This window comes from Grammomys surdaster, unplaced genomic scaffold (genome assembly GCF_004785775.1).
Source record: "Grammomys surdaster isolate TR1022 unplaced genomic scaffold, NIH_TR_1.0 205, whole genome shotgun sequence".
Taxonomy (NCBI): Eukaryota; Metazoa; Chordata; class Mammalia; order Rodentia; family Muridae; genus Grammomys; species Grammomys surdaster.
Window position 1 is genome coordinate 5309451 of NW_021604650.1, and position 13339 is coordinate 5322789.

General features: G+C 49.5%; 1 protein-coding gene across 3 annotated transcripts in view; it reads left to right on the forward strand.

Annotated features, from left to right (window-relative positions):
• The window catches only part of Ano1 (anoctamin 1), a 92084-nt gene that overhangs the window by 49452 nt on the left and 29293 nt on the right, over positions 1-13339 (forward strand). For all 3 annotated transcript variants that reach the window (XM_028770969.1, XM_028770970.1, XM_028770968.1), the window contains 3 exons: positions 7894-7976; positions 10088-10099; positions 10645-10716. In XM_028770969.1, the coding sequence (XP_028626802.1) occupies positions 7894-7976; positions 10088-10099; positions 10645-10716 (167 nt within the window). The remainder of the gene's footprint in view (positions 1-7893; positions 7977-10087; positions 10100-10644; positions 10717-13339) is intronic.

A 13339-nucleotide genomic window follows, 5' to 3' on the forward strand; every position in this document is an offset into this window, starting at 1 on the left:
TGTGTGTGTGTGTGTGTGTGTGTGTGTGTGTGTGTGTGTGTGTGTGTATATGTACATGTGTATGTGTGTGCCCACACATGCATGTGTGCTTGAGTTTGTGTGCATGTATGTGTGTTGTGTGCACATGCATGTGTGTATTCGCGCGCATGTGTGTGCATACATGTGTGTGCATGTGTGTGTGTGCACTCACCTCCATGTTTTGGTGCCACCCCAGCGAACATGACTAGAAAGGACACTCATGCCTGTTCTCTGGGGATAGGGGCCATTTGCCCACTTTCCTCCCAATGAGGGTAGGGTTACCATTTCAGAATCCTTCAGGGAGCTTGCCAAAGTGCAATCTCTAGGGCTACTGTGCAGTTTAGAGGGATACCATGTCTGACCTACTGAGTTGTCACCCAGGACCCTAAATCTGTATGCTAAACAAGGTTGGCAGGCTGCCCTGTGCCTGCAGACATCTGGGGGTATATTCTCTAATGCGGGTTCTGAAGCACAGAAAGGTTAAGTGGTTTGTCGGAGATCACACAGGCTGAGGTAGATGACAGCTCTCGGGCCTGCTTGTCTGCCTGACTGCCTCTGACATACAAGTAAGGGCTCTCTGTTCATACCTTGATGTTCAAATGCTCTCCTAGCCCCTGCAAGGCCCCTCCTGTCGTTACTGAACATTAAACATCTACTTTTCCAGCAGCTGTCAGAGTCAGCCTGGGCCCAGGTAGCCCTAGCCAGCCTGGGCCAACCACCATCAGTAGATCAATTAAACAGCTAAGTAACAGTGTAAATCAGAGGAGAGTCATTCAGTGCAGCCACACTGGGAAGAGGGACAAAGAGTTCACCAGTGACTCCCAAGTCTATCTTCAGGGTCCGGACATGAGGCTCAGGCTTAAACAGAGGGCAGGAGGAGTGCAGAGCTAAGAGTCCTGGTCAGGGTGTGGTCCTGCCCGTCACTGACCATCACCGTCTCAGCCCCAGTGTCTCCTGCAAGGTGGTCCGACAAGTTCTCAGACCTGTGTGAGGTCTCTTGTGGAGACAAGCTGCCCCTCTGTCTGGCACCAGGCTTCAGCCTTTCTCTTCCTCAGCATGAGACTCCTGGGAAAATTCCAATTCCTTGGGTTCCATTGTTTGAACAGTCTGATGGCAGAAAGGAGGGGCACAGGAGTCTCTTCAGAATTTCTTTGCTCCAGCCAGGATGATGGGAGTTTGTCAGTGGCCTCTCTGAGACCCCTTTACTCTGCACCTTCAAAGCGCTGCCAGGCCTGAGGAAGAGCAGCTAGAAGCTTTCATTCTTCTGAGGCTGGGGTCTCACCAGCATGTCTCCATTGTGTGCCTGTCCATCAAGTAGAGAAGCAAGTACTGGCTCACTCCACGCCCACCCATTTGAGAGAAAGAGGCCTTGCTTCAGAGAAAGGAAGCTTACGTCCAAAGGAAAGAAACAAGAAGAGGCCCACGGAGAGAACTGCGGGAAGTAGTAAAGCAGGAAAACCCATCCTGGGTTCTTTGCACTGCGAGCTGTCAAGGGCCTTTAGCAGAGATCTCAAATCCCTCATCAATTACCCTTTCATTACCCTCTGAAGGATTAGTTCTCCCCAAATCCCTCCTTCCATTGAGGCCTTTTCCTGCACTCCAGCTGTTCCCAACTCTGCACAATAGCAGGCCTGCGGTACTGTTCCCCCGCTGGCTGCAATGAGGAGTGGGGCTCAGTGTCCCCCAGAACTGCTGTTCTAATCTTTAAAACCCGCTCTTTAATCTTTGCCCCACTAGCGTGGGCTCAGCAGTCCTGGCTTCCGAAGGCTCCTGCCTGTGATGTCTGACATATTAAAGCTCGTAATGAAATGTCACGTTGAGCAACTTTGAGCCCTTTTAGCTATTTGCCACCATCAATTTTCTGACATTATAGAATAATCACAGGTCTCAGACGTCTGTCAGTTTCCACACAGAACAAAGGATGGTGCTTTCTGCCCAGCGGCAGGGTCTGGAGGGACTTGTGAATGACATGTCAAATTGGAGCCTGAGATTTGATGGTGTTGTCCCAGACTGGGCCCCATCACCTCAAGCTGGAAGGGGTTACTGGGAAAGTTACAATGCAACTGTCGGCTGGGATCAAAAGGCCAGTGGTGGGTCATGAGCTGAACTTCTGTAGGGAGTAGATTGGGTCCCAGTGACCCATGTAAAAATGCAGGGATGCCATTGTCTGCACTCTGCACTGACAGTTGGCAGCAGAGAGTCTCAGTCCTTGTAACTCCCTGGGAACCCAGCTCTAAGCCCTGATGGAGCAAGCATCTCCCCTGATGGGAATAATGGTATCACAGGCACAGCTCTAGGGAGCAGACCCCATTTCTTTGCATGGCCTGAAGGCCGGACATCCCAGATTCAGATCCTGTGGGGGCACCAGATCCTGGGGCATAGGTGTCCTTTCTCACTGTGTCCTCACACAATAGTGAGCTCTTCAATAAGGGCTCTAACTCTACCTTCAAGTGTCCCAGTTGGCCCTACCTCCCACACCATCATTTTGAAGGTAGGGACCGCAACATAAAAATTTAGGATTTACATGAACAGAAGTCTATCAGGGAGCTAATGCACAAATGACTGATTATGGCACATACCATCATCATATGTTGGCTCTGAGCTCAGTATTTAAAAAAGCAAAAAAGCTGGGGATAGGAAGGTGGCCAGATCAGCAGGAGAACCTGAGTTCAAATCCCCAGAGCCCAAGTAAAGATTTAGATGTTTTAGATGTTTTCATGTTTGGGGCCACACAGAACAATTTCATCATTTCAGGCCCTGACCTGGGCTGTGCTGACTGATATAGGAGGTGTCCTTCAGAAGAGCTGGGTGGTAAGAACAGGTCCCACCCGAGGGCTTCTGGGAGCATACAGAGCTCATGCCCAGGTCTGATCCAGGCACATCCAGAGACTCGCTCACCACCCAGTGCAGGATCCTTCAAGTGAAGACAATTGTGTAACACTCTGTAGCCAAAACAAATGCTTAAGGAAGCAGGACTGTGGGTCCGTGCTGTTCCGGCCCTGGCCTGGATCCTCCTTACTGTCTGTGTCCTGTGCTGTCCTAGCCTCTGCACTCCAAGCTAGGGTGGTGATCTTGCTACTTTAGATTCCATGCATGGCTCAGCCCCTGTGTGGATAAAGAAGTTTTCCCCTCCACAAGCCATGTTGCTGTCACAAGATCAGGGTACAAGTCTCACCATTTATAAAGAAAGTCTTGGTACACCTGTGCCTCAGTTTATGTCTATGAAGTGGGGTATACTATCTGAGCAGCGTTGGCCCTGGGGCTTGTGTAAAAGGGGGTCCATGTGGGAGGATACTGTTATGTGATGGTATGTGTGATCCAGGACCAGGGAAAGCATTATTAGGACCACAGGAGTCCTGGGAGGATGAGTGGTTGGCTTCCCTCTGGCCTTTGCTCAGCCCATGTGGGAAGGACTTTTCTCTCTTGATCTGATGCTCAGCATTAAGGTCTGACCCCGCCTCTGTCTGAACCTCCTTTACCCCTTCCTGCAGCCTCATCTGAGCATGGTCTCACCCTCTGTTCCATCTCAGCACAGAGCTCGGCTGATGAGTGCCATGGGGCCCATGGCCAAGCGCAGAAGGCCCAGCTCCAGCATCCTAGTACCAGCACTGGCCTCTGACTCACATAAAAGAAACAGAAAATTTCCACTTTAATATTAAATGTTTCTTTCTCAACACAGTCAAGGGTTGTTGGGTCTTGGTCAGCCTGGATCCCAGCAGATTAGAGCTCTCATACCCCTCTTCAAACAAGCAAAGAGTGTTCCAGGACCAGCTTCTGGGTGCTGTGACCTTAGGCAAATTGCTTAACCTCTCTGCATCTCTATTTCCTCCTGCAAAAAAAGGATGTATTCAGCATGGCACACCTTTAATCCTAGTACTTGGGATACAGAAACAGGAGGAACTCTGTGAGGTCAAGGACAGCTTGGTCTACATAAGTGAGTTCCAGGCCAGCCAGAGCTGCATAGAGAGACCCTGTGTAAAAAAGAGAAAGAGAGATGGAAAGATGAAGGGAAGGAGAAAGAGAGAGGAAAAGCTTGAACAGTTTGACATATCAGATAGGACTATGATTGCTTTTCCCTTAAGGAGATCTAGTATCCCTCAGCATTATTCCAGTGAGGTAACTAAGCACAGATCCAAGGATCAGCCAGAATCAGTTCTAAGTGACACAGTGTGGCACCTCCCAACCCTCCATGCCCTGGTTTGTTTTCTTCTGGAATCATTCCTTCTGTTTCTGATGCTAGTGGACACAAGGTTACCTCACCGCCACAACAGTGTGGCACTCTACTGCCAGTCAGTGAGTGCAGCTGACAGGCCGGGGAGCTGGATGTGCGAGCAGGAGACTGGAGGTGGCAGAGCCCAGCATCTAACACTGCCTGAGGCCTTAGAGTGTTGTCTTGGAGATAAAGCCAATGATATTAACACTATAAGGGGCAGGGACTTCAGAGGCAGGTGGAGGTGGCCCTGCCCTCTGCTATGGTACCATGCCCCAGGGCGGAGGCATCTTTCTTCTGGGGCCTGGCTCCTCTCATGGACTCCCCAACCAAGCCCCTTGTCCCATGTTACCTCCCCATAGGCAGGGAAGGATTTTACAGAAGGGTTTACTCCCTCTCAGGTCCTGAAGGAAGGATGCTTGGGTATGTTGACTTGGGTGTGCCCTCAGCTCAGAGCACTGAGGTTTCCAGACCTCTCGGGCATCACAGCTCTGCTGAGGGCATCCACAGTCCTGACTTCCAGCTCTCAGAATCAAATGATACAAGACTGCAATTGATTACCCACTTGTCGTGGAACACCAGACCTGTTCCTGGCCTTGCAGGTGTCCATATTCCCAGCCTCTGCTCACCTCTGCTCCTGGCCTCTGATGACTGCGCCTCCCTCTTCTCAGCCTCCATTCCTGTGTTAGTACTTCTCATCATGGTCTCCTGGTCCCACTGTGTTGATAAAAATGCCAATTTCACCTCCTTATGGCTAAGACACAGCTGCGTGTTCCCAGCACATGCTCACATCCACCCATGCACTCATGCATGCTTGCTGAGCAGCACTGTCCTGTGCATGGATGCTTCCCTTGGGGCTTCTGGCACTGCCCTTGTAGCTGGATGGCTGATGGTGTGGTGGTCTCAGTCCTAGATGTCTGAAGCCTCTGTGCTTTGCACAATGGCTGAGATTGTGCACTCCTCTCCCACCAGACATAAGCAAACATAAGCAAACAAATGCTAGCTTTTCTTTGTGACTTGACTAACATTTGTCTTTTGTCTTTGGAGGGAGGGTGTTGTTCTGACTGCCGTGAGGGAGGATTTTGTTTTTAGTTTTGTTGCCTGTTTATTTATCTTTCATTTGAGTCATTGTGGTTTTTGGTCCCCTTGTTGGAGAGCAAGGCCAAGCCCCTCTATAAACCTGTTGCTCCTTTGGAGAATTCTCTCTTCACATGGTTGGCCCATTTGGTTTGGATTGTTTTGTTTTGATTAATGTATTTGTATGTGTGTACTGTGTACTCATGTAAGTTTATGAGTGCTATGTACATGTGTGAACCCTTGGAGCAGAATAGGAATTACAGGTGGCTGTGAGCATCGTGTGGGTGCTGGGAACCAAACTCAGGTCCTCCTACAATCCCACTTCCTAGACGGCTCAGCTTTGAGTCTCAGCTAGAAGTAGGATTTAGATTTGTATGTGTGTGCATATGAATGTTTTGTCTGCACATGTTTCAAATATGTTCTGGTATCCAAAGAGACTGGAAGAGGGCATCAGGTACCTGGGAACTGGAGTTACAAATGGTTGTAAGCTACCACATGGATGCTGGGAATCAAACCCAGGTCCTCTGAAAGAGCAGCCAGTGCTCTTAACCACTGTGCTGTCTCTCCAGCATAGCTTGAAGTGATAAGAAAGGGCATTAGGATGTTTCTCCCTTTGTCATGACACTGTGGCCATATCTTTATGGCTCTGACTTCCACCTGGAAGCCCCCACTGGGATTCCCAAATGAGGCATCTTATTTCTGTCTTGATGTCCCTAATTATCAGATAAGCAGTTTACAGCCTGTGAGCCTGTTTCGTCCTTTTCTTAGACAATGTGAAATCAATCCTGGTTGGTAACTGCAGGGTCTCACAGAGGCATTCTGTATGACAGTTCTTGGCACAGCATCTTGCCTGTGACAGCCTGAGAATCTCAAGCTCTGATGACCATCCCCTCTGCTGACTTCCTGAGGACAGTATTCACAGCAAACATTCAGCTGTTGTGTCTGCCTTTGCAAGCTATATGTTCATAAATCACTGGTCCATCAGTGAACACGGTGGAGAGCCGGTCTGGGCCAGGCAACCCCTGTGTACTAAAAACAGAGGAGTTAGGCCATATTCTTGCCCCAGATACCTAGAAAAGCCACCCAGGTGGACAGGGATTGGCTTAGAAGGTGGCAGGAACAAATGCAGTCTGCAGTTGGTCCTGTATCAGCTTCTTCTTCACACAATTAAATGTCTGAGATGGGGTCACTTTATAGAGCAAAGAGGTTCATTTTGACTCATAGTACTGGAGTTTCAAGGTCAAGAGCCCACCCATGGGGATGGCCTTGGTGCTGGCAACATCATAGGGCAGCACAGGGCCTCGTGTGACAATGTCTCTCCCTTTCCTCACAGAGCTGCAGGGGCTCATTCACCAGGCTGCATCCTGACCTATCTGAGCTAATTGACTCCTGAAGGCCCCATTCCTGAACAGTGGGATTAGCCTTCACTGTCTTCATAGCTCACAGTGGTGATCAAACTTCAACACTGAGTCTTGGAAGATGTTCCACCTATACCTGCACCGTAGCATCCTGTGAGGGATTGGCTGATACTTTTCTTTTAAGATGTATATGTATGTGTATATGCTGGCGTATATGTATGTGTTGCATTTGAGTGTAGTACTTTCAGAGGTCAGAAGAGGGCAACATATCCCCTGGAACTGGAGTTACTGGTAGTGATGAGCACTGTGTGGATGCTGTGAACCGAACCTGGGTCCTTTACAAGAACAGCTAGTGTTCTTAATTGCTGAATCACCTCTCCAGCCCTTGGCTGATGTGTTCTGACGCTGGGTGTACATGGGCAGTGAGGGTGGGAGTGGGGAGTGTGGGAGTGTCATCAGCATCTCCTCGAGGAGGCAGCATTCAAACATGTGGTTACTCTGTCAGGAATATAACACAGATCTAGGTGTGATGGTCCAGACATGTCTATTCTAGAACTAAAGGCAGGAAAATCGGGTTTTTCTGAGGCTTGTTCTTAGCTTGCCTTCTTTACCTATATACTTTAAGGCCCAGCCCATGAAATGGTTCTGTTCACATTCAGGGTGGGTCTTTGACAATTGAGACAATCTCCTGCAGATGTACCCACAGGCCAATCTGATCGACACAGTTGCTAGCTGGAGACTACATCCTTAAGTGATTCTAGATTGCAGCAAGTCGATAAGTAAAACCAACCACAGAGCCACACGGCAAGTTCAAAACCACCCTCAGGCACACAGGACGCTGTCAATAAACAAACAGGCCACAGTGGCCAGTGGTGCAGTCAGCTGACAGCATGAGTGTCTAGCTAACCCTTACCTTTTCTGACCTCAAGACTCCCCAGCACTTGTGCCCCAGGGACCCTGAGAGCAATGAGCAATATTACTAGAGACCCAGGGTCAAAAGCTAGCCAGTCTATCCCTCTCTGCCTAGCCGAGTGACCTTGACCAGAGCTTACATCTACCTCAGTTTCCTCATCTGCAAAGTGGGAATGCAATGTCCAGGCAGGGTCGGTGAGAGGGCTGAACCTGTTTACTTGTGTGGCCCTGGCCTTTGCTCAGCCAGTGGCATGGAAGAGAGGTTCTGCATAGTCCAGGGTACCCACTGGCCCTGATTGCTTCCCAACATTCCTACAGCTGCCACCTTCATGGAACACTGGAAACGGAAGCAGATGAGACTCAACTACCGCTGGGATCTGACAGGCTTCGAAGAGGAGGAGGTGAGTGTCTGTATCTGTCCTCCCTGGGGCCCCTTCTGCCATCTCCTCTGGCTTACATGGATGCTCCAGGTCCTGACTGGCCCCTGATCCCAGGCATGGCTCCTGTGGCTCCTTCACTCATCACCCTGGTATTCCTTGGTTGTCAGGGCAACTGTTTTCCATCTACCAGTGTTTTCTGTCTCCATGCTCCCAAAGACACAACACCCACAAGTGTGGGCTCGAGTGCTGGCCAGGGCTCCCCACGCTGACCTCATCACATCTGCAGCTGTGGGGTGTGGGCGGGGAGTTGCTGCCGTCCACAGGCTGCCTCCCTCTGTCCTCCATCCAAATCATCCCTGTCTACAAGCAGAGGAGGTTGAAAAGCCCAGCAGAACCTTTAATAACTGGCTCAATGCAAACAGGGCTAGGTTCCAAAGAGGAGATGCTCACTGGTAGATGGCCCTGGAGTTAGGGACAATGAGTCTGCCCAGAATCCCCTGACTACCATCTCCAGCAGGAATCCCGTTAGGGTCATTAAGGAGTGCTGTCCCCACAAGGAGAGCTTTGACGTAGAGTAGGCTGTTCCCTGCACATGCTGAGGCATGGCCATGACCTGGTGCAGCGTGCCATTGCCTTCACTTCCTACAGTACAGTCTTCAGGAGCCAGCCTCCTGGGAGCTGGGGTTACAGGGCTGAGGCATACTTAGTGCCATGTCCTACCCTTGGAGGTTGTAGCTCAGGCTGCCTCTAACTTGTTGCATTATCAGGGATGATCTTGAACTCGAAACCTTCCAGGCCGTATGTCTGGAGAGTTGGGATCGCAGGCAGGTGTGCATGGCCACATCTGGTTTATTCAGTGCTAGGGATCTAACCCATGGCCTTATGCAGGCAAATGCTGTCCCGTACATCACCAGTGTCCCTCCCGTGCTTACTTTTTATAAGTGAGGCCCCTTTTATGTTTTTGATGTGTTACGAATCCACCTCTCTCTTTCCTTCCTTCCCTTCCTCCCTCCATCCCTCCCTCTCTCTGGAACTTGAACTACACTAAACAAGTGCTGCTACTAAGCCCCAGCTGTGTGCCCTTATAAAACACACAGCTCACACCCTCCTGAGTTCCAGTCTGCTGGTTACTCTTGGCCACATGCACCTTTCAAAGAGCCTGTGGTAGCTTCTGCTCTATGCTGAAGCCATGCTGTTCCATGCTCCCAGCTTAGCAGACAGGTTTTGGTTATAAGCCAGGGCTCTGGGACCCCAGTACTCATTTGATCACAGACTTCATTTAATCTGATATCACCACTGCTGTGTGACCTGTGGTATAATAGTTAACATCTCTGTGCCCAGTGCCCTTTACTGTCCCATAGCCATTGAAGAGTAAGCCTCACTTGACCAGACTGGGGAGGTCTCTGCTGGGCATAGCTATGCCCAGGGCACAGAAAGCTTCCCAGACAGTTACTTAGCCAGCCACAGCCGTGCTACCCACCCATGTAACAGTGTCTGCAGTGAGTCCATTTCACAAATGACCAGTGCTCTGTATCTGGTGCAGGAGGAGCTCTGTCCTGGGTGGGTTCACTGACCCCCAGAAGGCTCGTCTCTTTGATTGTTGATTCCATGTTGATAATTCCAATAGAAGAAACACCAGCTGGGTCTTACTGTCCTGGTGGACACATTTTCAAGGTGTCCTGAAAGCTGAGAGGAATAACTCACCAACCTCATCTTGACCTCACTCCCTCCAAGATCCCTAGGGCTTGATTTCTGAGAGGCATCCCTGAGGCCACTGGGCATACAACCCCAGTGGGCCTGAGTGAGTCCTCCAAAGTAAGCCACTCATGTCCCATGGCCGACCACGGTCCTGGTGGAGTGGGCGGCCTCAGGTGAAGAGGCAGCCTCTACCCTCCTACCCACACCCAGTGGTCTGAACCCCAGGTTGGCTAGACACAGAAGGAAACCAGGCCATTGTTCTGTGTGCTTCTCCATTGAGCTGAGAACTGTGGGAAGCTTGCAAAACTGGCATCTGGAAATGGCAAGCATCCAGACCCCTGTTCTGCTGGACACTGCCACCATCCTGGCTCTACAGATAAACAACCTCACTAATGCTGCTTTCTGTTTTTCTCTTTATTCCCGGTTCCCCGCAGGAAGCTGTCAAGGTTTGGAATTATTTTTTGGTCACTCTGCCTTCCTCTAGCCTGTCTCTGGGGAGAGGGACCTTCGCACACATGCTCCTGTCTTTCCACCGGACGTCTCCTCGTGGCTCTCACCTGGGCTCTGCTTTCTCCTGGTCTCATCTGACCTGTTCTTTCCTTCCAGTACCTTCTGCTGAATTGCTCTTGGCTCCCTGAGGCCTGGCACCTCCAGCCTGCCTGTGCTTGCTGCCTTTCGCTACATCTCTTTTGACCCCTGTGGCTACTCCACAGAATGTTCCAGAGGGTCAGTTCACAGCTGGGTGTTCACTGAATCCTAGCATAGCTAAGACCCTATGCAGGACACAGAAGCCAGACCCTCTGTCCATTCCATTGAGCTGGGGTTCCTAGAGAGAGGGGGGATCCAGAGCTGAGATTCAGGCCAAGTTCAGGGAGTTTTATGTTGGAAATATGACGGCCAGCTGTGAACTGGTCCCCAAGGCAAAATACATGAACTCATGTGGAGGGACTCAACACTAATACATTCCTTCTTGACTTGCTGTCTTTCTCAGGATCATCCCAGAGCAGAGTACGAAGCCAGAGTCTTAGAGAAGTCACTGAAAAAAGAATCCAGAAACAAAGAGGTACAAGTTCTGCTCTTTACTTCCCACAGTGAGATGCTGTGTGTCTAAAGTGTGATCAGGGATCAGCAAACACTGTGTGTCTGAGGTGTGACCAGGAATCAGTAAACATTATATATTTATCAGGTATGACCAGGGGTCAGCAAAAACTATATATTCCCAGGTATAGACAGGTGTCAACAAATACTGTGTGCTCTCTGCAGACTGGGGCTTAGCTCAGATTGTAAATATTTAAGCTGTGTAAGCCTACACCACAGCTACTCGGCTTTGCCTCCATAGTGTGAACAGGGCTATTGACAAAAGGTAAACAAATATGCAAGACTGTGTTCCCATAAAACTTTATTTACAAAAATGGGCCCGGGGCCAGATTGGACCAAAGGAGCCTAATTGGCCCAGCTCTGCTCTAAACTGTCCCCTGATGTATCCTGAAAGTGACCTCAACTTCAGCAAACATGTCACACTAGATCTGGTTGCTGGGAAGGCTCTGCCCCTCCCCCACCCCCATGCAACCTGTATTCTGTGTTGAACAATGAACTGGGAACATTTGTAGATCCGGGTCTGTGAGCTTCTCCACATCCTAGAGTCTAGGATGTAGGGACAGGGAGAAGATGTGAGTGTTGTGATGTGCTTCAGGCCCCTGTCTTTTCATAGTAAACTGTCCCCAAGCCTTTCGTTCTGATTGGCAGCTTGTATGTGCAACACACATTCTTGCTACATGCCTCTAAAGGCATTGACCTGTTCCTTATTGATGGTTTTCACATGACGAGGGCAGTCCAGGACCTCCAGGCTACTGGGTCATGTTGGTACTGGGCAGTACTAGGCAGTTAGAAGATACTCTTCCAAACTTATGGTTTTCCTGGTGCCCTTGCACCTTCAGCCTCTGGAGTAACAAGACAAACCCTGGGCTCTTACCTTGTTTGTTATCATGTCCCATGTCTAGAGCTTATGGTACCTAGAATCCTCTAGGCATGGTCTTTACAATTACATGGAAGTGGGTACAGTACAGACTTCGGGCTGGCAGATACAAGTCTTCATTCTTGTAGCCAGGAAGGAGGTACATCTTCCAGAATACCCCAAAGGGACTGAGCAGGACTCAAGAATGAAAAAAGTAAGCATGGCCAGATGTGGTGGTGTACAGTCATCATGGCCAGATGTGGTGGTGCACACACCTTTAATTCCAGCACTTGGGAGGCAAAGGTAGGCAGATCTCTGCCAGCATGGTGTACACAGTGAGTTCTAGAACAACCAGGACTAGATGCTGAGACCATGTCTCAAAAAGAATAAAATTATATTTGCAATTGGATCACTCTCAGGTGTGTCCAGAGTTCTGACACTGAGGCACGTTGTCATCTATAGAGCCAAGACGGCCTTACATTCAAACTGAAAAAAAATTATATTTGAAGTTTACAGTTTACAGTTTTTTGTTGGGCTACATTCATAGCTGTGGTAGGCCATGTGCAACCCATGGGGTTGGACATACCAGCCAAAAGCTATCTGACTTAACAGATCAACTGAGCAGTACCTTCTGCATACAATCTGGTGACCTCCCCAAGTGAGGCCCTTCAAACCCCTGTCATGTCCCCAGGGTACCTACCTGGCTCTAAGCCTTTGTAGAGAAATCTCAGGAGTCAGCCTGAGCCCTCTAGTACTGTGAGCCTAGTGGCTTTCTGGTCACGGATCTCAGACTGGAATGAACATGGAGAAGTGTCTGCTCATTCCTCAAGCCACAGAGGTTTGCAGCCCCTATACACCACACTTGACCCAGCAGCAACTTCAGAGAGTGTGCGCTGCCTCACTCGGCCCCAGCTCAGCCCCAGCTCTTGGATCACGAGAGAGCCACAAAGATGTTAGGAGGGTGTTTTGTTTCTTTCTTTTTGTTTGTTTGTTGATTTTGTTTTGTTTTGTTTTGCTTTGTTTTAGTTTTGAGTTTGGGGTTTTGGGGTTTTTTTGTGGGCTTCCAGGAGGATGGTGTCCCTGAGCTCACGGGGTTCATATCGTCATATTCTCTCTCCTGCTCGTGGGCCTCCCAGTGACAGCCTTGCATTGATCTCCCCCAGTAATGGAACAAAATTACTTCATGTGGTTTTATTCTTTTTTAAAAAAAATACATTTATTTGTATGTGTATGACACAGCACATGTATGGAGATCTGAAGACAACTTAGGAAGTCTGTTCTTTCCTTCCATAGTGTGGGTCCTGAAGTATTGAAGACAGGTCATCTGACTTGGCCATAAGCACTTTTACTGCCTGAGCCTTCTAGCCAGCCCATGGCTAGAACCATGTGGGTTGTACAGCCCACACTGGCTTCCAACTAGCTATGTAACTGAAGATGACTTTGAATTTCTAATCCTTCTGCCTCCAATTTCCAGAGTGCTGGGATTCCAGGGATGTGAAACTACCGTGTGTTTGTCCGGGGCTGGGGATCCATTCTATCAACTGAGCTACAGTCTAGGCCCATGAAATTGGTTTATTTCAACAGATCAAACACTGATTGGCATGCTAACCTGTGCTTCTGGGTGTGGCTCCCTTTCTGTTGTCTCAGGGTGGTAGTGGAGACAGACCCACGTTTCCCATACTCTAAACCATAGAAACCATGTTGCTGAAGGAGCCTATGTATGCTGGATTCT